At 38.4% G+C, this 27,866-nt stretch overlaps 1 protein-coding gene across 1 annotated transcript; it reads right to left on the reverse strand.

Moving 5' to 3' along the window:
• Window positions 1-1,196: 1,196 nt before the first annotated feature.
• Window positions 1,197-25,887, reverse strand: LOC137273993 (beta-alanine-activating enzyme-like). The gene is made up of 17 exons (XM_067806936.1): window positions 25,476-25,887; window positions 24,469-24,598; window positions 21,866-21,957; window positions 19,170-19,287; window positions 16,898-17,112; window positions 15,861-16,053; window positions 13,776-14,005; window positions 13,028-13,137; window positions 12,152-12,336; window positions 10,915-11,125; window positions 9,887-9,993; window positions 8,384-9,252; window positions 7,522-7,673; window positions 6,446-6,609; window positions 5,930-6,055; window positions 4,674-4,805; window positions 1,197-4,386 (listed from the first exon to the last, which is right to left on the reverse strand). Coding segments are annotated over exons 1-17 (4,545 nt in total). The 5' UTR covers window positions 25,478-25,887; the 3' UTR covers window positions 1,197-2,877.
• Window positions 25,888-27,866: the final 1,979 nt, after the last annotated feature.

A 27,866-nucleotide genomic window follows, 5' to 3' on the forward strand; every position in this document is an offset into this window, starting at 1 on the left:
ACATCAGTTTATGAGGTGCAAGTCATCAGTCATCATACTGTCCACACAATCAGAGCGAGTGTGTTGGGTTTTACGCCGCTCTCAGCAATGTTCCAGCTATATGGAGGCGGTCTGTAACTAATCGAGTCTGGACAAGACAATCCAGTGAATAAGAGCTAGAGCGTCGATTTGCGAAACTGGGAACCGATGGCGTGTCAACCAAGTCAGCGGGCCTGTCCGCCCGATCCTGTTAGTCGGCTCTTACGACACGCATAGTCGCCTTTTATGGCAAGCACGGATTGCCTTATTCTACCCCAGACTTTAACGGGTTCAACACAGTCAGAAACAGAACGCTTCAAGTCGTGGACATATTTGATATATCTGTATAGAGCTGCATTGTGTCCATAACAATATCGTTATTGGATGGAACAAATGCCATTTAGCTACACATGTCAAGATGTTCTTCCGATTACTTATATAGAAGATATTTACACGTGTCCTTCATACATGTTATTTCCTCACAGGGCTCTTCTCTTCGATTTCCAACCTCATATTTAATAATTATTTACGTGATATATATTTCATTAAACATTTCAAACTCGTGACATATCAACTCGCTTTTCGTTTCCTTTGCCCCAGCTTCCGGACGAAGTGAAGGAACTAGGGGAGTTAATTCTAAATATACTTGTTGAGGTAGATGGAACGACGGCAGATAAGATAAGATCTTCAATAGTTTAATGGTAAATTTAGACAATATTATCTTCTTAAGTTTTGCTTATTCTTAGCACACTGAGTCAGTTGTCTAACCCACAACTCTTAACGTGCCATAAGGACTCGTAAACTGCTTGGGGAAGTTGATTGGTTTGTTGTTCAACGCCACCCTCGGCAATATTCCAGCTAAATGGAGGCGCGGTCTGTAAATAATCGGATCTGGACCAGATAAACCAGTAATCAACATGCGCATGTCTGCGAAATTGCGATACGATGGCGCGTGTCAAGCACGTCAACGAGCCTTAAGTCGCCTCTTACGACAAGCGTACGATTAGGCTTCTGACCCGGATCTTCAAAGGTCGACTCGAAGAAGATGAGAGGCATGCTGAATTATTAAAAGCAAAACTGGTAACGAGACACAACTAAATCTCCAATCTTTATTCTTAATAGTATGATAGCAATGAACACATAATACAACATACACTACAACTAGACGCAAGCGCACATATCCACGTTGACAATATTCCACACCGGTAAGGCACAATAATTGAATCACAGACGTCAGGTGTAAAGGACCTTATAGTCTCTTTACATACACAGAAACAACCTGCCATAATGCCACCGGTTACAATGCCGTCTATATCTTCAAACGGATTTCTGCAACAATATCAAATAATCTTTCCATAACGACAGCCTGATCATAATGCAATGCTACAGCCATGCACGCTAAAGCCTCCCGTTTTGAGAGTTACAAACTTGTTCAAAGAATAACATCACGGTGGGGGACACCAGAAATAGGACTCGCACGTTGTTCCCATGTAGGGACTCGAATCCCGGCCTTCGTGGTACGTGACGAGCGAACGCTTAACTACTACGCTACCCCAACGCCACGTTCAAAGAAAAAGCTACAAGACGTTTATTAGAGGAAATAAGGTGGGTTATTTCGATACTTCACAGTAGTCATGCAATGTCGTCAAACAGTCCCTGTCTCTTCGTTATCACAGATATAAAGAAATGGTGTTAAAACCTCGTTGCTTGGTTGCACAGTACCGCACACTTTTAACACTGTACTACCGGGAACGAGCCTCACCTAGCCAAGGTGAGAACGACTACACCAAAATAGTGGTTGGCAACAAATATCTAAAAAAAACCTGGGTTCAACAGCGACACCTGTTCATGTTGTTTTTACTTCTGAAATACATCAGAAGTACTCTGGAACAGCATTGACTGGTTTCATTATCTGTTTGTGTAAACTCAGGGTTTAAGGTCCTAGGATGTTCGGCCCTTTTGACTTTACTGCTGCCATTTTGACATTTAATGGCAGTATGTGTTTGAGGAAAATCCAAAATGATGTATGTATGACATTTTCTGTGACATTTTCCTCTTTGGTCAAACCCAACACATTTGTGGTGCTAACAGCCTACCCACAAGGTTGGTGTTAACCCAATAGTTTGAGCACACTGACACAATAGTTAGACCATCTCTCCAACTGAAGATAAATACATTCAATACAACACAAAAAACAATATAATAAAAACTCTGTTTGCAAAAAAATGCCCTATTTCAAAAGATATGCAGTAAAGTGTTGATATGGTGTATTATTACATGTATAACAGGCAGTGTTCCACTGTCAGTATTGCACATTCCCCACTATTGAGTGCTGCCTTATGTATGAGCTTTATCAGATCCACAAGATCAGATTCACCTCATGTTAGCTACCCAGCTTCAAGTTCCAGTTACCATGGTTACTAGGATTTCATTTTGTTCATTAGTTACTATTTACTGTCAAATTCAAGTAGTGTGATATGGTTATCAGATATATATTATATCTTACCCAAATTTATCTAATTCAGGATGCGGGCAATAACCGTTTTGGGGGTTTGTTTTTTTTGTGGTTTCATTTCACAGCCAAGAAAAATGGGTTATTTGACTTCCATTGCCACAGTGTGCTATTTATGATATATACCCGTACAATGATTGAATTAGATCAAGACCTTTAAATATATTTTACATTCTAACATTTATCAAAAGTATGTTGTTGTGGTCACATCCTGTGACTTTTCTAGACTGTCCACCCTGTAGTATATAAGTTTATTACAACCATGTATTTTTCTAAAGCTTTTCAACACACTCTTGATATCCTGAATGGCACCACTCAGACATCACCAGACACAGGTTGGACTGGTTCTAGATGTCACCCACTGTGAAACAATAAACATTGTTATCCCTGCAACCAACAACCAATCGCCCATCAACCACAACTGGGGAGGAGAAGACTTCTCCAGGTAAACGTGTATTGTCCAGCTGTTGTCCAGTGGTCACACAGAGAGCAGTCAGGTTGCCATTTGTGGAGGCCACATACACCACACCTCCATTGGGCGGACATCTTGCTGGAAATGCAGTATGACATTCTTGGGACAGACTTCTGCTTCCTTCACCTCCACAGCATTCCCTGGCAGCAGTCCTCGTGATACTGGGCGGACGTCTTGCTGGGGATGCTGTAGCACTTTCTCGGGACACACATCCGTATCCTCCAAACCCACAATATACCCTGGAGGCAGTCCTTTTGGTACATTTATCCAATAAAGATGCGGGAAAGACAGCACCAGACTTGGACATATCTGACAAGGAATCTGGAGAGTCTTGAGAACCTCGAGAATGACGTGGATGGACTTCGGTACATGGAGGGTTGGATTTATGTGGAATGTTTTGTATCGGGGCCTGCTGCTGTTTTGAATCACTATGCACTGAGATAATTGTGTCAGAAGGCAGCTGCCGTTTAGGAAGACATATCAAATGCTGGTCAATTTGATCTGATATCTGCTGAGAGGTAGGAGAAGTGTTTTGGTTATTGTCTTTAGAGTGTCCATCATCAAGACAAAGATTCAGTTCAGAGCTTTTTCCTTGAGGACCAGCTGCTGATGACAATGGGTTAGACAATGGTTGATGGAACATTGAGGAATGGTCCATTCCTAGCTTTTGACATGATGCAATGAATGACATTTCTGAGTTTGAGGTTGGTTCAAGAAGCTTTTGATGATTACGGGTATGACACAAATCGTGTTCATACACTGGGACTTCTTTCAAGTTAGATGCACTGTCAATGTGATATCTCTGCTTCTTAACACATGGTTCTCCATTTGTGCTCAGAACTGTTTTGTGTTTTAAGGAACAACATGTAACACAATCCACAGAGCTGATCCCTGATACGCTGTACAAACCCTGTGGCAATGGCTTACAGTCGTTACATTTGTCTCTATGAAGTGAACATTTACAAAACACATGAGTAAGTCTGCATCGATCTACCAAAAGATGTTTTACAGAATCAGCCAGTTTCGAATCTGAGCTGAAAGTCAGATGCTGTGCTGCTGAGGGGAAAGCTATTCCATTAGACAGCTCTGTCTGATAATGAAGCTCCTCTTCCAAAGATGTCTCTCTGGAGGCAAGTCTTGTCTTCCTCTGACCTGACACCTGTTGGGCTAACTGGTGCCAAACAAATGGTGTGGTGTATATGGCTGAGTCTGCTGCCCAGCGCCATAGCCTCTTTCCAGTCATTGTGAGGCAGTATAGGTGCATGTCATGAGATCCAACCAGCACCACGTCCTCCGGTTCACTTGAGGTACAAGCAGGGACCAGGGATGGAGTGATGACAAGTGGTGATGAAAATACTGGGCCATCAGTGGAGAAAGTCCAAGTCTGTGATGACACAAAAAACCTTCATCAATGTCAATACATTCAAAGCAAACATGTAATTTCTAGCAATGCATTTGATGTAATTTGGTATAATTGTTAACTGTATCAATGTAAGGATGCAAAAGTTCTGGCTGAGCGATTCAACCATATTACATTCAAGGGGCGATAAATCTAATTTTGCACTGAAATCATACATACAAGATATATTTGCACATTCCTTCTATATTCAAAAGAATTTACTTTAGAAAATCAGTATTACATTCAGCATATTAATATTTTACAATTGTTACCTTGTCACCGTGATGGTTGAAACACAATATGCTACCATCCACACAACCAACTATAACACCACTATGGTTCTCTGCTGGAGAGGAGAAGATGGGTTTTGCTGTGTCCCTGGACCACAGCACTTCACCTGTATCCTGTTCAGGAAAACAATCAATGAAAACGTCAATTGCCATACATTGAAACAATTCCCAGCCTGCAGTGATGATATTAAGACATTTTGGTCATAACATTAAGATAGCATGTAAACACAGGGAACCATAGAGGATAACACTGGGTCAGGAGCAGGATAACAGAAGATCATATGTGGATAACATGAATGCAGATGGGGCAGAACAAAGGACCAGGAGTCGGATAATATAGGATTTCACCTGATTTGACATAGGATTAGGTTCGGAATAACACAGTATCAGATGTGGAGTAACATAAGGTTATGTGTGGAATGACACAGGATTAATTGAGGGATACCACAGGATCAGATGTGGAGTAACATAAGGTTATGTGTGGAATGACACAGGATTAATTGAGGGATACCACAGGATCAGATGTGGAATAACATAAGGTTATGTGTGGAATGACACAGGATTAATTGAGGGATACCACAGGATCAGATGTGGAATAACATAAGGTTATGTGTGGAATGACACAGGATTAATTGAGGGATACCACAGGATCAGATGTGGAATAACATAAGGTTATGTGTGGAATGACACAGGATTAATTGAGGGATACCACAGGATCAGATGTGGAATAACATAAGGTTATGTGTGGAATGACACAGGATTAATTGAGGAATAACACAGTATCAGATGTGGAGTAACATAAGGTTATGTGTGGAATGACACAGGATTAATTGAGGGATACCACAGGATCAGATGTGGAGTAACATAAGGTTATGTGTGGAATGACACAGGATTAATTGAGGAATACCACAGGATCAGATGTGGAATAACATAAGGTTATGTGTGGAATGACACAGGATTAATTGAGGGATACCACAGGATCAGATGTGGAATAACATAAGGTTATGTGTGGAATGACACAGGATTAATTGAGGGATACCACAGGATCAGATGTGGAATAACATAAGGTTATGTGTGGAATGACACAGGATTAATTGAGGGATACCACAGGATCAGATGTGGAATAACATAAGGTAAGAGGTGGAATAAGACAGGATTAGGTGTAGAATAACAAGGTCATGTGTGGTATGGTCAACTAAAGGAAGACACAGGGTCAGCTGAAGAATATCGACACTCACAGGGTTGACAGCATGTAGATTTGAGCCAAGGGTGCCAACATACACATGGCGATGATGGCGACTGACACACGGCGAGGAGAATACGCTTCCATTATCAAGACTCTGTCTCCAGACGCACCTATGTCTCTGCAACAGAATCATATCACACACAATGATTCTCCATACAACAAGACCTAAACAAGAAACAGACTCTACTGTCCACAGAAAATAAAGAATTGTTTGATTGTATTATGTTTAGTCAAGACTGGGTTATATCAGTGTGTCTGCCAGGATTGTTTGAGTGTTGCCAATTGGCACCTAAACTACTAAAATATGTGCAGTTGAGACTTTTGCCATTCATGATACCCATGGTATGGACAACCCATGGATTATATTAAATGCTGCGCCAGTGGGTACACTCTAGAACTGATTAAAGTGCCATTGAATTTTGTTAGTGTGAATGGCACAATGGTGCTTGCCTGGCTCTAGCACTGTTATATGTTATAAGCAACATTATTTTATGTTCTGCAATCTTACATTGATATCCACTGAATGTAGGCAGCCATCATGCGAGCCAATAATGATATGTGAGGTCAAGGGGTCAAGGGTCGGGGAGCTCTTGACACAGCCACCTGTTTTATATGTCCACTTGATGTCACCTGACACTGCACACAGCACATATATACAGTTGTCATAGCAACCTAGAAGAAACAAGGTCACAATGGTTAAAATTTTAAGGTCAGTCCAGGGAGCTATAAGTGAGTGACTTGGGTTTAATGCCATTTTGAGCACGATCTCAGTTATGACAGGGCCTTATGAGGGAAAAGAGCCTGAAGTGATGCAGGTCACGGATGCTTGCTATTCTGTGAAATGCAGACATGAATGGATATATTTCTATGCAACCTAGAAAGTCTACTGGGGCATAATTGGTCTTGAACTCATAGTCATAAAATTACTGGCTCTTGATCACCTTATACGACATGGCCACACCTATCCATTGGAGCTGTACTATATGCAGAGACAACCCAAACATATTTTTTCAGAAGTAAAAGCTTATTCACAAGTACAACATGCTGCAGTGAGAGAGTCATTTTAGTTTTATGTTGCTCTTAGCAATATTTCAGCAATATGACAGCAAGGGATGCCAGAAATGAGCTGCACACATTGTACCTATGTAGATTATTGAATCTGTGTCTTTGGTGTGACAAATGGATACTCTAACCAAAGGGCTAAGCCACCACCCTTCAACTACTAGTGACAACTATCTTTTTGAAAAAAGGTTTCATAGAAGCTATCAGGTATACATTTTGTCTTCCCTGGAAATGTCACTAGTAACTCACTATAGCCATGAGACAGCAGCCATTATGGCGGAAGAGTATTATTAAATATGGCTTTAACAAAAGGGAAGACAACTCTTAATGTAAGCTTTCTTTCCTGACAAAACAGATCCCAGATCCCAGGGCCCCATTTCACAAAGCAATCATAATGCTACGAAAGGGGTATGTTCAACAGGGCTATTTTTCTGGGTTCTTGAATACCCCATGTCAGTGTAATGAAACTGATCATGATCTTAATCATTTGTGAAATTCAATCAAATCTGAAGCTCCACCTACCTACGACCACCCATCGCCCACACTGGCTGAGACAGGCTGAGGACTCCACACGATCACCGAGTCGCGTCTGCCACAACTCACAACCATTTGTCAGGTCAATAGCACACATCAAGTACGAGTGTGAACCGATGTACACAACATGGCTGCCAGTGCTGGAAAAAACACAAGCACTAAAGTCTGGAAAAATACAAAGCAGTATGCATGTGAAAAGTTAAATATGTGTTTCTTTAAGCAATAAATTAGTTTACTCTTCAAACTAGATGATTCATCAATTATAAATAGCCATAACACAGGATTAGTTTAATCAGGATACTAGACAGAAGACTTATTTCAGATTAAACAACATTGTTGAACTGTTTGCAGAGTCAAAATGATGGTATAAGCAGAAACAGTATTACAATGATGTTAAACTATATTTGAGGTAACAGTATCTTAATTATAATAAACTTTAAAAAATATCACATTTAACAGTTTTACAATTCAAGAGGATTTCAGGAATCTTCAAAAAATACTTAAGATTTACAAAAAATAATTCATCATGTATAAATTCAACAGTGAGTGAGTGAGTGAGTGAGTGAGTGAGTTCCAAAAACGCATCTATGTGAAGGACTGGCTGACTGACTGACTGAGTTTGGTTTCATGCCACTTTTATCAATATTCCAGCAATATCACTGCAGAGAACACCAGAAATGGGCTTCACATAATGTAGGAATGTGGGGATTCGAACCTGGATCCTCGGCGTGATAAGCCAATGCTTTGCCCACAAGGTTACCCCATCGCTCCTCTCTACGTCAAGGAACAGGCATAGGGCAAAATGAACCACCACCCATTGGTACAATACATGTAAGATCTAAAGCCTCACCTGCTGACTGCTACCAGAGGAGAAGCATCCACACACTTCTCAGTGTCATACTTCCAGCACAAGGACATTGACACAGACTCATGATCACCTCCAGGACATCTTGAATTTACCCCATCCATCAACACACCATCCTTTTCTCCTCCTGAAGGACCTGACATATGATCCTGACTGAGGTCTGTAGGACTCGATACCTGCTCAGTCGATATGTTTGACATCCAATCCAGATCTGTAAGACCTGTGACTATACTGGCCATTGGTAACCTAACCGGAACTGACAAGGAGGCAGCAGCTGTTCCCTGATATCTACTGCCTCGAGAAACAGATCCAGTAAATTTATGAAGCACATGCTCTGTCAAACAGTTTTCACTCTCAAGATTCATCTGGCTATTTGAGCCATCTTGGATACCTTCCATAACATCATCTGATACAGGCTCACTCACAGCAGGTTGATCAGGTGTTGCTGGAACTGTTCCTGGAAGATCTCTTTTCTCCTCTACAGACACAGCAGCTTCATCTTGGCTCTTCTGGATTGCTGAAACAGCTGCGGGATCATCTCTCTGCTCCTCTGCAGACACAGTTGCTTCATCTTGGCCCTGGCTGGTTGCTGGTAGAGCTTCAGGATGATCAGTCTTCTCCTCTACAGATACAGAAGAATCGTCTTTGTCTGGTACATTTGCCATCATCTGTTGGATATGCTGGACAAAGTCAAGGAATGCTTTATTGAGGAGAGTGTCCAGGAGCAAGGTGCTTTGTTCACCAAGTTTGTCCTCTACTATGTTAACCAGATGGACTGCCTGGAGGGAATTCCCACCCAGAACCAGAAACTCATCCGTGTCCTGTACATCTCTGCATCGTCCTGGTAGATGGTCCTTGAAACAGAAAAGGTCTTATTCTGTATTTCTTGGGACAGAAAACAAAATTTCCTAAAATTTACAATACAATTTCATGAAAAATAAAAAAGATTCACAGTTAGATCTACACCTCGATGCAAGTTCAAACAAACTGAAGGAGAATATGCTTCTACACAATGTACTTATTACGGCGAGTAACACTAACTAAACATGGCTTCATGAATAAACATAGACACATAGTAAAAGCTATTATATTTCATGAAAAGTAGACTCATCATGATTATGGACAGCTTCACACATTCTGTCCCGTCATACCATCATTTTACTCCATAAAGTCATGTTTAATACTTGAGTCTAGCTCTAAAATACTCTGTTGATGGGTACATGAGCAGCTGGACATTCTGTTCTGTGCCACGCTGACAAGAAATTACAGCTGGCAATCAAAACAGTTGATTATTGATAAATATCTGTGAAAATATATGGAAGAATATATTACAAGCTAGTGACATATTTAGACATGGATTACTAACAAAACATTATCGATGGCACAAAATTCATATTAATAACCATTAATCATATTTTTTTTTCCTATCAACAATATGATGAACAGTCATTCTAGCCATCAATGCAGGACAGTGTAGTGCTTCCCCACCTGCCAGAGGCTGCCGCACCAGCGTCGGACATCAGTTGGCAGTGTGGGTGACATCCTGACAGCAACGTCCTCCCACATCCTCGTCAGCAACTTGCTATCAGTCTTCCCTGACAACAAATAACAGCTGGGACTCATAGACTTTTTACTTTATTATCAAGCACTTATACTAGATATGGGTGTCTCAGCAAATGTTCCTCCAAGTTTTTAAGCCCACTGAAAACAACTTCTTCTTTATCAGTTAGATTTAGATTTAGTTCCAGGTTGCTAGTAGGTTAGTTACGGTATATGACAGCGTGTGAGCAGAAAGTCTAAAGTGATTAGGGCTACAACAATTCACCCAGACCTTTATTTGATTCGATTTTATGATCCGACTGTCGATTCAATCATTTTCCATTTGATTCTGCATACAAGTTAAAAACATCACATTTCAGTTAACTCTCGCAGCATGAAATCCATTGTCAACTTGTCAATGTCTACTAACAACAATTTTTTTTTAATTATCTCGGCATCAATCGATCATGTTTTGCCTTATTCTAGCAGACCCAAATTGCTTGAGTTGGAGTCAAACCCAAATTGCTTGAGTTGGAGTCAAAATTACATTCTTGCTTTGTGGAAATAATTTAAATAGGTATTCAAATATCAAATCAAAATAGTGATAATGGTTATCAAAAAGCAAAACTAAAGTGTCTGATTAGATTTTTGATGAATGAAACCAAATCCTTGCAGTGTTAAACATGATGTAGATTGTTTAAGTTAATTATACTGCAAGAAACTGATGTTAATGGGTGTGTTGCACAACCTCACAACATGGCCCTTGTCCTCAAAATGCACAAAGAAAATTCAAGAGTATGCACAAGTAGCTTGGAAATTTAGAAAATCGGACACTACTAACAAATTATATTCAACAATGTTAAGTCAAGTGCGTTCAGTGCCATCTGACACAATTCCATAAATTATCGGAGTTAGAATTACTCTTCAGCAAGCAATTTTTGTGAAAAGAGGCAGTGGGTGTCCGTCGTTGTACTCACCATGTTTAGTGAGAGGAATCTGGTCCACCAGCATCACCTGATCTGGTTGATAGTGAAGTGGAAGCATCTCCTGTAAATGTGATGTAACCTGCGTCTTGAGTGATACATGCTGGGTGTCTTCACAAGGGGCCTCAGACACAACAAACAGCAGCAGACGGTCACCAAGGGAGAGAACTCTACTGTCCATGATTGCAGGTAGCTGTTGAACAGCCTGTGATGAAAGTTCATATTCAGAATAAAACAACTATGAATTCATGGTGATACAAAATTGCGTTCAATATGGTTGCAGGAGTAGAGCTACCTGAACCAACCATCTCCCCTAAGAACTCTCAAATCTCTTGTTTTCTTTACAAAGATAACTCCACAAGTATTGAAATTTTTGATACAAGAAGAGAAACCATTATCAAAATCACAACCTGTACTATATTTGCAAAATTATCTTTGCTTACAGTTTTGTTATGGTCACATGGAAGTGACTCACTCTTCTGAGCACTCTTCAATAATGTTACAGCAAGGAACACTATGAACAGGTTTCACATATATTGAAAAGTGAACCAGGACATTTTGCCCTGAGAGCTGAACATTGGACTACCACAGGCCCTGATGTCATTGCGAGGATTAAAGATTTAAAAAAAAAAACAATTTAAATAAATTTTGAGATAATCCTCAACTTGAAACACTTCAAAGTACAATATATCTAGGTGAGCCAGACACTCCGGTGTAACCCACCCGCCTGCTTTGCCGATCACTACGCTACCATTGTACCATCGACCCTCAACTAAACAATCTTGACACAAATGGTGGACGATAACAAGCATCGACCAATGAGAGGGCTTGCTTTGTCCCTACCATCTTTATGCAGCCTTATCCCCCTTGCTATCATCCATCATTTGTGTCAAGATCGTTTAGTTGAGGGTCACAATCGGCTGTCAATCAACTTGTAGAAATAACAATAAAGAACTGGTATGTGTCATGAGTCGTGATCAATAGGCCAATCAACCACGATTATGTTTAGATGAAATTTTAATCCATTGCGTGTGATTGTAGCTTAGCGATTGGCAAAGCAGGTGGATGGGGTACACCGAAGTGTCCAGTCTTGTCTAGATATATTGTACTGTGAAGAGTTTCAAGTCAGGGGTCATCTGAAAATATAATCTTTTTTTAAAAAATCTTTATTCCTCGCAATGACACGAGGGTCTGTGTGGACTACCCCTTTAAGTCAAATAGAGTAGCTTACATGTTGTATTGCTGATGTGTTCAACCTCTTGCCATGCCGCTTGATCTGATCGTCAAGACGACCAACATATACAATGGTGCTATCGTCCTGGACACATACAATATCCCCTGTCTCTCTCCACACAGGGAGACTCTCCATAACATCTCCCGTCTCCTCATTCAAAAGACATACACGCTCACTGCTGCCTGCAACATGAAACACTTGCTCATTAAATAGACTAAAAATTTACCAAAAGGTAAGAAAACATGCTCTGTCAGTCCCTGGACTTATGCCTAGTTCATTTATGACATATATATTTTATGGTAAAAACATCTCAAATAGTTCCTAAGGCAACAGAAATTTTGCAAGAAATAAAAACAAAACATCAAACAGGGATTATGCAATGACAAGATTTAAGTTTCCTCGTTAAGTGATATTTAGAAGCTGGTATGTTGAAGAGGAACACCTTTTACGGATAAAGTTGCTTTTATGGTCCACAACCATAAATCACGAAGAGGAACACTTTTTAAGCATAAACAACTTCTTTAATGCAGTCGATGCAACGTTTATGTGTAGATCCTATGATGGTTATAAAGCAAATGTTATGATCTACAATGGACTGCCGCATCTATTGCAATAAAAAAGTTGTCTATGCTTAAAAAGTGTTCCTTTTCATGATTTAAGGTTGTGGACAACACACTCCCTGTGATCACTACATATCAGCAGTGTGCTATTTGCTAATTTTATCGGTTTAAAACCATCTGAAAGCCACAACAATTTAATATAGCAAGCCAACCATTTTTGTGGTGCCATGTGGAAGAGGAAGGAACCAGGACTACAGCAGGACCACATAGATCTACCAAAAACATCCATACTGTGAGGAAACTGTGCACCTACCTATCTGCAGTCTCCCCTCTCCACTTGTCACCTGACGACCTTCATTGTCAATGACTTTCACCTCTGTTCTATCCAGAACAGAACCCAGTGGAATACCTCCTTCACCTTTCCTTTAATACAGAATTAATTTTGATATCATTCTGGTATTTAGGAAGCACTAACACAGCTTCACTTGTTTAACTCACAAAAACTAAAAATTATGTCTCACAGAAACTCAAAATTATGTCTATGTATTTCTCTTACATCGTTTACCTACGACAAAGTGCAACTATCAAATCAAATAAAATTCAGAAATTGAACAGAAAACTGACAATAATCACTTAAGATTATACCAAACACAAAGGTCGCACGCATTTCAACGAAACTATACCATAAGCAGTCACGACCAAAAAACAGTTCATTATATCTACCAGTTCAAAATGATTATGTGTGTTATAAACATAGTCACTGTACTTTTGTTCAGATTAACTGAAACAATCAAAGAATGGTCACAGTGACCAAATAACCAAGAAATAAATCACATTTTCTCATAATTGAACACAAACAATCTGGGAATTATTGTGTCTTTGAAACACTTGACGATGACACATATCACCAAAGTTGTCAGAGCCTGAAAACTTATTTAATTCCAAGAAAACTCACTATACTAACTGAAAAGTCAAGATGCAATCATCAATCATGAGATTTCAACCAATTCCCAACACTAGTTTACTGTATGAGGACATAAACTGGCCACTGAAACACTCACTCAAGAAATGTGGACGTAAACTGGAAGCATGTGGCCCAGCAGGACACTTCGGTCACTCCGTACAGATTGTAGAAGGTGGTTGGGCAGTCTGGGGTCATTGCTGACCGAAGGATATCCCTGGTAGGCAGATTTTCCCCTCCCAGTGCCAGGATCCGAACACTTGATCCTCGACTCAGAAGTGTGGTTCTCAAAACTGATGGGCCAAACCTCAACAATAACGATGGTGTCATCTGGAATACATCATGAGTTTGTTTATATTGTGACAGGTTCCACGGACAAAGTTGAATGTTGAAAGTGCTATCATCACTACTCTGCTCAGTGAATTCGTGGACACTAGACTTTTTTCCTGGCTCTTTGAAGAGTAAAAAGCTGTCAAACCATAGCTAAATCACAGTGTAATTTATCCTCCAAAAGCTGATGTAATTGTTTCTGTTAAGATACAGCTGATGTACACACCATTATGTTTTAAAGATAATTAGTTGTATTTATATAGAATAATTAGAATGTATTACAATCTAACATATACAGCAGTACGGAAATAGATTTGATGCTTTGGAACTGAAACCTAGAAAGTGTTGAAAGTACAATATTTCTTTGTTACACATTTTTTAGTGCAATTTTTTCTATGTCTTCTTCTTTTACTGCTTCGTCGCACCCTGTTTCTTGGTTTGCAGTTGCATTACACAGCTAACATCACCGGTGGAAACATTATGTTTATGTTTTCCGAAGGATAAAATGCTTCGTAGTTCGAGTCAAGACTTTACAGAGACACGGTAATGTTTGCAATGTTTACATTCTCACAATGCAATCGAGGAATGTCGCATGTCATTTTACCTTGTATAGTTTAAGAGAGACACAGATGTAATTAATTGATCTAGAGAAGATATTTAACCTGAACATAAACCCTCACCAAACTGTTCATCGTATGTTTTTCTTGTTTGTCTTAGCGTAGGGGAGTGACACGTCAAAAGAACAGTGCGTCAGTTAGCCCTGTGCAAGGATTCTTAAGTTGGGTCACAGACACCGTCGTTTGTTTTCTGCCATAGATTAATTGAAATTAGGCTTAGAAATTATTAAATGCGGCATCTTAGAAAAGAAATACGTACTTGTGCTTTAACTGTAATAGTTCAGGGCGAAAGTGTGCTTTATTTAAGAAATACAGTTCGTTCTACCACCATGTATAGTGTAATAAAGCACATTTTCGCCCTGAACTGTTATAGCTAAAGCAAGAGGACACATGCGTCCGAGTGCTTTAATGATATAGTAGTTCAGGGCGCAAGTGTGCTTTATTACACAATACATGGTGGTAGAACAAACTGTATTTCTATTCTAAGATGCCGTATTAGCTGTGTGATGAAACTGCAAACCAAGAAGTGGGTTGCGACGCAGCAGCTTACTGTGGGAGGTTGTACGAGACGATGGCAACTAACATCCATCGTGTCGGTTACATTGTGACATAATGCTAAAAAGTTCGATTACGAGGGGGCAGACTGGAATGGCGCAGCGACGTCAACACATTGTGACGTAACATAAAAAGTGCACATTATCGTCTGATAAAGTATTGTCGGCAGTTCGACTGTAAATTGAAAATAATAGAAGAGCACTTAGCCAATCAGGAGTGAGTGTGATTAAGTTTTACACCGCACTCAGCAATATTCCAGCTATATGGTGGCGGTCTGTAAATAATCGAGTCTGAACCAGACAATCAAGTGATCAACAGCATGAGCATCGATCTGCACAACTGAGAACTGATAATATGTATCAACCAAGTCAGCAAGTCTGACTACCAAATCCCATTAGCCACCTCTAACGACAAGCAGAGTCACCTAGCCAATAAGGAAATGATATTAATGTGTGAAGTAAGATAAATATGTTTCCAGTACTGGAGACAAGTTCTGACAATCTTGTCATCTTGAACATGACCCTGCCCCATGCCCCAAGCCCCATGCCCCAAGCCCCATGCCCCATGCCCCATGCCCCATGCCCCATGCCAACTACCCATGGACAACACGTAATCCAAAGACACTACCACATTGTCAGCACTCTAAGGCCTCTCCCACAACATATCTACGTGATGGGGTTTACCTGCAGCACTGACACACTGTTTCTGTGGCACAGGATCTCCAGCAACTTCTTTGGTGAGGATTTCACCTCATTGTTGGTGATAAGTAAGCTGGCCCCTGAGGTCAAGGTCACAAAGATCTCTACGATGCTTGGGTCAAAGGTCAAAGGTGATGCAAGAAAACAAAGGTCCTCTGATTTCAGCTCAAACATTTTCCTGTAGTAAAATAATAGCTAAAGTTGAATCATATTGAAAGCTTTTTAAACCTGTGATGAACATACATATTATAGAAATAATCCAGTTCAGACAATGTGGCGGATTGTAAAGCTAATGATACATGTACAAGCCACAGACAAGACAGATTTTATGCCAGTGTTGGCAACTTGTCAGATTGAACAGATGCTGGTTTTGACAGCCTCCACTGTATACCCTAACTGAGATAAGATATCTTACCTCTGTGTCTACCTACCAAATGTTACTTGCAATTATACGTTTCGTTTGATACCAAATCATTAACTCATTTAATAAAAATTGTATTACACAGAAGGTCGTTTACTATTCGCTATATATCCTATTACATAGTATATCATATAGCTACAAGATTATATATACAGTACTACTTTTTTAATAGATTAATACACATTACTACTCACCCATGAAGATGCTGCAGTGTAATATTTTTACGCAATATTAAAGTAGTGTAATACTGGACATATGATGTCATAATGACTTACAGATGTGATGTCACAATGCTAATACCCCTGTCACAATGGTATTAGACCTTGCTTGACTCATAGAATCTGAGAGTCATCACACTGTAGAAAATTTGTATCATTTTATGTTTCTAGGGTGATAAACAGAATACTAAGCTCACTTCCCTGAAATACCATTTTTATCAAACTCATGACCGACTTAATATCAAACTTGCTTTAACACATTTGATAATAAATCATTAACTTGTTTATTGAAAATGTCATAACACAGAAGGTTGTTAAGTATTCTCTATGTACATCGTATAGCAATGGTACATGGGATTACACAGAGCACATTGTACAGTTACCTGAGATGTTGAATGTTGGGTACGATACAGCTGTGCGGGACGCGGACCACCTTCGGAACACTAGTTGTCCCTGACGTGGTGATGCAGTATGCTAATGAGTTGGCATGTGGGCGTGGCAGGATGTCCTGCAGCGATACGAGAACAAGGCCAAGCTCAAACAGCTCCATACAGGGTACCACAGCTCCATGTAGGGTATTGGTCACATCTTCCAGTCTCTGCATAACAATAATCAATCCATATGTGCATTGTGCTGCATTGGACACTACCAGTGACCATACGATACATTCTATTACATGGTCTCTAGCACTACTCACATACTAGACTAGTCAAGGAATCAGTAAGCAGAGAAAATGATTCTCAGTTCCTTGGGATACATACAGTATGGTTCAAAATTATTGAGAATAGCTAAAGCATTTCATATTATTAAACGAGAACAAATCAGATAAAATTGAATGTATTGTGAAAGTGAACTGACCTTTTCATGTTGTGTAGGTAACAATTTAATATTTTATCAAGTCTCCTTGAGCTTCACGGCACAGTCTAAGACGGGTAGGCATACTTCCTATCAGAGAGGTTAGTGTCTCGTGAGTTATGCTGTCCCAGTATCGGACCACTTCTCTCTTCATGTCTTCAATTTTTGTCAACCCCTTTTGATTCACACATTCCTTCATCATCCCCCAAATGTTCTCAATGGGATTTAAGTCAGGACTATATGCAGGAAATGGTAATGCAGTCACATTTTTCTCCTGAAACCACTGCTTGGCATGTTTTGCGGTGTGTTTAGGATCATTATCTTGCTGCAAAATCCAGTCATTTCCATAAAACACATGTGCACTTGGAAGGAGAAAATTATCTAATATGTTAGTGTAGCGTTGACTTGTCAGATTTCCCTCAAACACACACAGCGGGATCGTTCCTAATAAGGGTATCCCTCCCCATAGATGAAACTTTGGGCTGTATTTATGCCGTCGATACAACGGTGCTGACGCAGACTTTGTCCATATTTTCACATTATCGGGATATACCCATATTGAGCTTTCATCAGTAAAAATCACATTTTCCCAGTCAAAGTTTTCATGTGCCAAACACCACTCAACACGCCTGTCTTTATGTTCTTGTTTCATGAGAGGAGAAGGAATTCCAGTCTTTTTCTCCCATCCAAGATCAATCACATTTCTTCTAACTGTAGATTTTGATACAACTGTTGATCCCCTTTCTATCATTTCATACCTGATGTTGGAGATGCTTGCCCTTTGCTTTTTAGACGCTAAAATTCCCAGCCGGACGCGATCTGAGAAGTCCAATTTTCTGGGTCTCCCTGCTCCTTTCTGGTGCCCAAAATCCTTTCCCTCTTTAAAATTCTTCCTAATCCTATACACAGTAGAAAGGGGAGTTCCTGTTCTCTCTGCCAGTGTATTTACATCATCAATTCCTTGATTACACAACTCAAAAATCAACCTTCTTTTATCTTCAGCAGACATTGTTGACAGTGCTGAGGAAAATGACGTCTGCTACAAATTCAGGGGAGGTAACTCTAATTGTACTATACTCAGTAGGCCAAGATGAGTAACCTCCCTTATACCATTACTTAGTTTTAAGTATCAGTGAATCAGTTGAGGTGTTAGGATAGCTCAAAGTAAGAAGAAAAATTCTCAATAATTATGAACCAGACTATACAACAGTAAATGCTTCCAGTATATAAAACAAACCTACATAAAACAAACACATTTGGCATTCATTTACAATCTTATCCAACCAGGAATAATTTATGATTCAACAAGGGTATTAGGGAAGCTCAAGAAATTCTCATGAGTTGATTGTGCTGATAGCTGTCGTAGATCAGACCACTCTATACCATCAGCAATGCTCAGCTTCACTGACTGTGATCTCAGCCAGCTTGTATTGAACTAGATGATTTATCTAACATAATTTATAATATAATCAGATTTAATGGCAGTGAGATGGAATCTGTATTATAGGCAGTCTGACAACGTGGCACTGAATGATCCTTCTATCCATGGCAGCTAGCAGAAGCCCAGCAAGAAAACACTTGCTAAGGGACCGTTCATAAGTAATAGCTCGGTGATGATGGTTTTGAGGGAAAAGCATGTACAATGCAAATGACACCACTTAAACTTCATGGACAAAGTAAATGACTACCCCTCTCACCACCCCAACCCCTCCCTCTCAGAACAATACATAACAGGGCTTCCTGTTTGCTCACATAATGTAAGTATTGAGGAAAGCATATGTTCAACAGAGACACCATTACCTGCAAGTGATCAACATCAACCAGCAGAAACCTGGCACCCACTTGGAGGAGAGCCTGCCGAAGGTACACCCTTCCATCAGAGTCGAAAGGGAAGAATGATGCTGGTGTCTGCAGAACCCTGCAACATAGACGATGAATCTAACTAGGTGGAAATCATCACTGTGAGTCAAAGAGTGAGGGATTTGAAATGGAATCTTCTTCACATACATAAGTCACTCGTGTAAATATGCAGTGGTGAAAATTACCCAACATCCTAGTCCAGTGTTTTTTTCTGTTGGGTAAGCAAATTTGTAGAGCAAGCTTTACCGGTTACCAATGCCAAGTTGACTTTCCAATGTCCTATATGTTGCTTACTTAAAAATTCAACAAGAAAATTGGGCAGTACAGTGGAAAAATTATCGGGGGACGTGATTTTACACGTGCAACTGTACCAAAGTACACAAGCAATTTTGAAGTTATTTCCATCCCGGACATGTCAAGTGATTAAAAAATGCACCCTTTGAAATATATATCTTCAAACCAGGCTAATTCAGTTCTGTAAACAATGTAATCCTGAATAAAGATGACGTACGCATTGCCATATCTACCATTGTCAGGATTGTCCTCTTTACTTGTGTGAAGAACTTCCCCTGCTGGCTTCACGTAACTGTCACAATTCACTTCTTTTTGAAAATGTCATTTTCTCAGTGTGCCCTTAAGGCAACAGGAATATTTCATTTTTATTAATTTACACTCTTTATTTCCATAATATGGGTTGTATAGATTGGCATAAATAATCAGAAACAGCTTTTTGAGAAAACGGAGGATGCACACTTCATTTTCACCCATTTTCACAAGGGTGACAATAATGGTTGATAATAAACATTCATGATAGGTCGGGGGGACGCATAATCTACACTTACATAATTTGTTTACTCACAGTCATACCCTAAATAAAACATTACAAACAAAACAAATTGCCTTAATGAACTTAGAAATATTTATTTCACTACGCCAATGGCACTACATTCTAATATTTAATTTTGAGGAATTTTTTCCAGAATCTACTATCATTTCCATAAAGCTCTCTTAACTATGCCACCAACACTACAATACACATACTTTCAAACCCCCAAGTTGAAGAATTACATGAAAAGCTCATTTTTCCTGCGACAACAGTGAAAGCTGTGGCATGTTTTTGGTTTTGCTTAGACAGCATGCATAAAAAACAGAGACAATTATCCTAATTGAGCTAATCATCAACTATGCATTGTTACCATGGTTACACAAAAGCTAAAGGATCATATATTAAACAAAGAGAGTAGAACCTTTTTGGGTGCTCTTGTTATTAACCGATGACAGAGTTTGTAGAGGGAGTGAGAGAGTGAGTTTTGTTTTACGCTGCACTCGAGCAATATTCCAGCTATATGGTGGCGGTTAAAGTTTGAATTGAAGAGTCAAAGTATATTCCAGATGTCAAGAACACAGCATGAGGCATGCATGAAATTCTGTTTGAAGGTTCCAATTACATTCATGGAAATAAGCCCATGTATTGTTGTTGAAAAAATTCTGAATTTTCATATACGACTAAAGATCTCACCAGTCTTTACACTTTCACATCTAATGACATCTGTTAGTTATCATGAGACATATGACTTTAATATTCTTATCTGGAGACGTTAATCATTTTCTTAGTGAGAATGTGTTGTCAGTCACAAAACAATCTGTCTGGTTGAGAAGCAAAAGAATCTTACAAATAGTTGATTTTGTTACTGAACATCATGCATAATGAACACTTAAAAACTATTGCTTGATATTTAGGAGATAAACATACTGTGTTGGAAAATCAGAGGTATATATAACAAAATTCTAATAGCTCTAAATTTGACCTAAAACAGGACGCTTAGCGTGAAATTTGATTTAAAACCGAATGCGTAGCATGAGGTTTTAAATACAAAATTTAGAGCTATTATAATTTTGTTATATACCTCTGGTTTTCCGACACATTACGTTTATCTCCATTCTACCATAACTGCATTATTCAAATTTCAAACAAATACATAATGTGTTGGAAAATCAGCGGTGATTATATACCTCTGAATGACATTGATTAACCAATCACAAGTATTTACTGAAGTCATGGTAGAATGCATAATATGTAGAGTATTTACCCATTTTACAGCTCTCCATTCCACTTCGTAAATTCAATGTCACTCAGAAATAAAACAACACATAATTTGCCATCTCCAGGATTAAGGAGAGATTTTTTAATCTTTAATGGGTTATCAACAATGTGATTATATCTTTGTTTTCTAAAATGTCAGCAGAATAATGCTGTCCCTCAACCATATCACTGTTCTATATTTGTGAGAAATAAAGACTTGGTAAGAGAATATCAGTAAATGTTTCATTTCTGTACACTCATTTTGGGGATAGAAAACTCACTTTAAACTTATACTATTTTGTAACAATTTCTTATCCTCTTTGGTTAATTATTCAACCTAATTTTTCCTCATAATATGCATCAAATGTTGATAACAAGTTCTAAACATTATAATATTCTGTTCCATGCCTCAACAAACAACAACCAAACCAAATCCTCTCTCGACATTCTCACCAATCATACCAGATACAATACCATTCATGAAGCACATATTGGACTCCTACTAATCCCGTTATCACTACCACTGTGGACCACTGTAGGAGGACTGACTCACCCAAGGAGGACAGATGGTAGGTGAACACTTGGGGACACGCACAGCCCGACCGTCTCATTGTCCACCCCTCTTGACCGCAGGACCTCACTGACCTGACAACAAGGCACAATGCACAGATTAAAAGAGGGGAGATTTTACCTCTGTTTCACACACTTTACATTCTGGCTGCAGATTTGAACAAAGAAACATTCTCCCTAATACCCTGAGTCACTACAGGGAAGAGAATATAACAGATGAATGGGCACAGAGAACTGAGAATCTTTCCATATCAGTTCTTATTCAACGTACTTTCCTGGCTCAATCTTAAAAATCGTAGAAATATACCCTGGAAATGTTTCAGTACATCAATATTACATTAATGTGTTTTATGTTTTCAAATATATTCAGTTCTTTGTAGGGCATTTATACATGATGAACATGAGTCCAAGACATGTTTTTGCAGCAACTTCTTTATTTTGTTAAATAGTTTCGGTTTCCTGGAAAGAGGTTCGTGTTGTACCATACTGATGCTGTTTTAGAGAAGCAGTTTTACCTGGAATTATGAATCTTGAATTATTGATTTTGGACAAGAATTATTTTGATAAAAGTGGAACATTCAAAAAACTTATTCCTTGAACATTTTGAATATTTTTCCTTTTTGTAATTGGAACTTTAAAAAAACATGTTTGTACTGTTACTAATTGCATGTGAATTATGAAATGATTTTCATTCACAAAATACAATAGGACTTGGAAACCTGTAATTCACTTACAACATCGCCTCCATATTAGCATGACCAGAATACGAACACACTGATGATAACAAAATGTACAAGTCTCGTGTAAAAGTAATATCAAATATATGCAAACATCAAAATATATGTTGCTGTAGCCAAGATAAATTAATATAGTTTGTGACAATACTAGAATACTAAAAGACTACATGCATACATTTAGAAATTATATCAATGATAACAGAAAAACAGAAATGTGTAATTGCACCATCAGTTATCCCAAATTGACAGACACCCATTTGACAGACAGTCAATTGACAGACACTGAACAAAAAGGTTAATTCAGGTAACACCTACGGGTATAATGGAACAGTCCATAGTCTAGACGGTAGACCAGGGTGAGTCTTATAAAGATTCATAACTGAAAAGTTTGAATATGTGTGATCTGTGCCTGACTCTGAGGGTGAGGGTTTGCTTGTCTGTATAATAGGAGGACACCACATTATCAGACATGATAAGATTCATAATGCTGTCGTAACATACATACAATTTAAATAATGGTACCATACAAACGTTCACGAGGGTTGTCAAAAATACAACAAAAATTAATTTTTGATATTTGAAACCAATTTTTTAAATTTGATTTGGGTTTGAGAAAGTTTGTGTATGTAATAGGCAATTTGTACATTATGGAATGTAATATTACGTTATTTCACATGGAAAGTTACACAAACATGAAATTTGATCAGGAAAGGTTATGTCTGAGCCTTGGGTGTGGTATGTGAACTGATCCACCACAGTCGAAGTCATCAGGAATTTGGTGGATTCAAATATTTTACATTCTTAAATGTGACAGGGATGTGTCATTTCATAATGAAGGGTGTTCCAGGAAAGCTTTGAAAAGTTGTTCAGTGATAAATATAACAATGTTATTTTTATAAATGCAAATTATTATTTTACATCTCCTTCTTGCCTTCTGGTGTTTGGTTGCCAGTCAGTTTGTGATAAATAGATTCTCAAAAGACGAAAATTCTGTCGGTCCTATCAAAATCTTTGCTGTATCTCATTTTAATAAATGATGTTCATTTTCACAAAAGATTGAGCAGGGATGATTTGAGGTAGTGTTGACTTCATCACCCAGCATTTGTTTACTAACACTACAACATGTACAATCAATAATAAAGTACTTTCCATTCCGACAAACTTAGCAAAGTCAATACATATATTATATCAAGTCTCGTGAATCCGACCTTCATTTATCCGACAATCGGCTTTATCCAATGCTTTTCTTTGCAACAAAATGAATAAACATAATTTAGTCTCATTTATTTAGTCTGTCATCCTTGTTAATCCAACAATTTGCTGTGTAACGGATGATGTCAGATTAACGTGACTTGACTGTACATACAATAAAATTACAGTGAGGGTTTAAGCTCATATTTAACTTCATTGAAAGGCATTTTAGAAGTTGTGAAAATGAAGGAAAAACAAGTTCTATGGATAGTCAACTTCTTTTGAGCAATGAGTGCAACATTTCAATGTAGGTACTGTACTACTCACATTCTTGTAACAGTATTAGTATTTACACTGAACTGTTACATACACAGAAATGCTGCAGTCATTATAATCAAAAAGCTATCCACTATCCATAAAACTTGGTTTTCCTTCCTTTTTAACTAAATGAACACTACATAATTATTTTTCACAAATAATGAAAGATTGTAACAGAATGCAACCATTGTTCAGTGCAGGTACTAAATTTTCCAAGGTCCTGTGTAATAACTGATCGAATACACTCATTAATTATCCTAAACGTTTATTACTGACAAATCATATTTTTGTAATGATATAGTACATGCACAAATGAATTTGTTTTCTAACATTAACTTACAATATTGGCTGTGTTGCAGAGGTCCTGGTAGGTGATGAATGACTTGTTTATTCCATCATCAAACTGAACAGCCACTTTATAACACTGTCCAGAAACCTGTTTTTCCACCAAACTATGCAAGGTTTCCATCCTGTGCAAAACAATAAGCTATACATTGAATATTTTTTAATAAATGACAATTCATTACACCATGAAAAATCAAACATTAAAATATTATTCATTCACATAATCAAATTCATTAATTAATTAATTGCTTTATACACAAACTACAAAAAAATATATGCATCCTAAACACATATTAAGCAGAATTAAAACAATGTATAGGTTCATCATAAAAAAAGTATATAACAAAGTACAAATCTAAACAAAAATGATACATAAAATTAATACAATCATTACAGTCCTTCACATACACACTCTCATCTTCATTCATACACCATAAGATCACATACAAACATAACTGTTTGTCCCCTGAGTTATTATGCCCTGTTATACAACATTTTTCACAAATACAATCTACGTTAGAATTCCTTTGTCAGAATGACTGAATCAAGTGATCTTTATAGCAGAACATTTGTGACAGATAAAAACTCCATTCTTCAGCATTCTAAATACAATCTTTATATCTTATATTTGTTCTGTTTATCTATAGTTTTATAACCCTGTCAGAAAAACATTTTTACTGAACAGTATCCAGTAGTATCCAATATCTGTGTCTCTCTTTATGTCTCCCAACAGGGATGAAATTCTGTGTCATTATTACAGACTTATATGATTAATAAAACATTTTCGACAAACCGAAAAAATGTAAATCACACACCTTAGAAAACATAAGAGAACATGCTTGAGAAAACAGGAATTAATTAAGTTTAGCATCTGCCTATTTTGTTAAAAATGGCAGAAAGCAGATGTGAATTTGCATTTTCATTGTCATAACTCAACAATGCACAAAAGCTACTCAAAAGTAATTACTCAATATTAAATAAAACATATATATAAATGCTCACATTTTCTCCAGTAAGATAAGATCAGCACGTCCCAGCACCCATCCTAACAATGCTGCAACCTACGGATTCTTGCCGGTATACTATGAAATGATAAAATCGCGACTCGGATAGATCGATATTCTCTTGGGCTTTGCTTTAATTGGGCTCGGCTTATTCATTCATTATAATTGCCACCATTGTCAACGTAATTCAATGATTGTGTTGCGGTGAATGCGGTAAACCGCCCACACGGCTTTGTGCGAAGGCCCGCTGTCAAATAATTCATCGTCAGAAAAAGTGGCTAGCATATGCTGCTTGTGAGAATCTAGCACATCTAAATATGATCTCGTGTTCAAGAAATTCAAAACAGTTTAAATACATCTCATAAATGTGTATTTATCTCCAAATATCGTAAAGATTTTGACACCCGGAAGTGTACACTTTATATGGTTTTACAAGACAAAAGAACACGGGAGTTATCTGCCCCTGGGGGGATTTTACGTCAAACTGGCGTCGGATAGTTAATGCGGACAGATGGTCCGGTGACACTTTGAGTTATCACAATAATAAATAATATTTCAGTCAATATATAACATTTTCCGTGTCTGTTTAGTGTTAAACAGTCATATGGAAGAAAATTAAAATTGATTTTGCGGCAAAGCCACAGCTGAAAATGACTAAACTCTAAATAATTGAGCAAAGCATTGTAGTGCACGAAACATGCCTCATGTATGGTGAAAATGGTGGATACAGGCATTTATCATCCGTTCCCTGTGTATTATCTCAGACTTCAAGAAATTGATGTTATACGCCATACAGTTGTATACAATATACCTAAATATTTTTTTCATTTCAAAGTACACCTCTTTATATAAGCACTGTACACAGTATGAATGCACGGATCTGGACAGAAAAAAGAAAACTCCAGATTTGTGAAAGCTGTCTTTGGCAATATTTACGAGCTTTAAAGGCAAACGTTCTCAGAGGGAATTAAGTTGTTCAAATTGCCCGAAGGTGTGGTTAGATCGACGAAAACAAGCCAGTCTTTGTTCACATTTCATGAAAAGAAATATTGATTTTCTTTTCACAACGTCGTTCGGGTTATGAAGAACATTAATGTGAGGTCTTGGAAGTGGAGTCGAGATTTCATTTGGGGCCATTTGCGATTTGGCTGTTTACACCTGACAAAATGACACCTTGAATAACACACGATACCATGTTCAGTTTCCGAATATCGGAATATATTCACATTGTAGAGTTGTGAAAAAGTAGTAGCATAGGCCAATCCAGAGGGTAGGGATAATGAGTGCCACAAAATCTCATAAGTCTGCCAAACGACCATTGAAAACTCTCGTGAAAACGAGCGAAAATGAACAGTGCGCCCCTTTCTCAAGGAAACTGTATCAGCCCCTGATGCTGTGGTTTCAATAAATTTAAGCCTCGGATAGACTTAATCATATGTTGAAACACGATGGTGAAATTGAACGCAGCTGGTCAGTGAAGGTTCGGAACCATCTTTTAGATCGTGGTTGTATTACATGACACGTTAATCATTCCAAGTGTCACGCCAGAATGCGAAGCGACCACTAAGAAAGGTAATAACATTGTCGAAGAATAAAAACTACACTGAACTACAATAAATTTCAAAAAGGTTACAAAATACACTCGTCTTTACTACGCTGAGTACATGCATATTTTATTCATGAAGCTCCTGGTACAATCCCGCGTTTTTATGGTACAAAAGTTAAATTATGGACCTGTCACATAAAAAACGACTTTTTAATGTTACTCTGTTCCATTCCCATCAGACCAAGAAAAAATACGGTGCTATTGTAATTACTACCATGATCAACATATCAATGAGAGATGCAAGACTGCTTTGTGCACAACTCCTGGCATCGTCTCATAATTCTTGATGCGTTAATAGCAGCATGACCGTGGTTAGTTAGATGAGTGTAGTGAGTCACGCGGAGTTTATTGAAGCCTAACCCCCACAAGAGAGGGCCCAGTACCCAGGGGCCACGTGTAGGGCCTAATCATGTTGCCGCGCTTCACGGCTCAATACGAGCCTTTCAAGTTTGCATGTAATAATGTGTTGTAAATATTATATTCGATTAGTTGACTTGAAATGAAGTACTAATAAAACCCCACCCCAGGATCCTTAGGTATGGAGGGTCTGCCGTCTAGCAGAACCAGCTCTCTTCCGTATCACGCTCTGGGAAATATGCTTCTTTTTGCCTTGGGGATTCTGATTTGATTTGTGTGTATTTTGGTTAACCAGAAGCTACAAAATGGTCTATACAATGATGAGTAATCTTTCTAACTCGATAATCCAGAATTACAAAAGAAATGTTTTTGCTTGATAACTTTTTTTAATCGACAGATACGTGTCTTGTTTAAGTTCGGCTTCGA

This window comes from Haliotis asinina, chromosome 2 (assembly GCF_037392515.1).
Source record: "Haliotis asinina isolate JCU_RB_2024 chromosome 2, JCU_Hal_asi_v2, whole genome shotgun sequence".
Classification (NCBI taxonomy): domain Eukaryota; kingdom Metazoa; phylum Mollusca; class Gastropoda; order Lepetellida; family Haliotidae; genus Haliotis; species Haliotis asinina.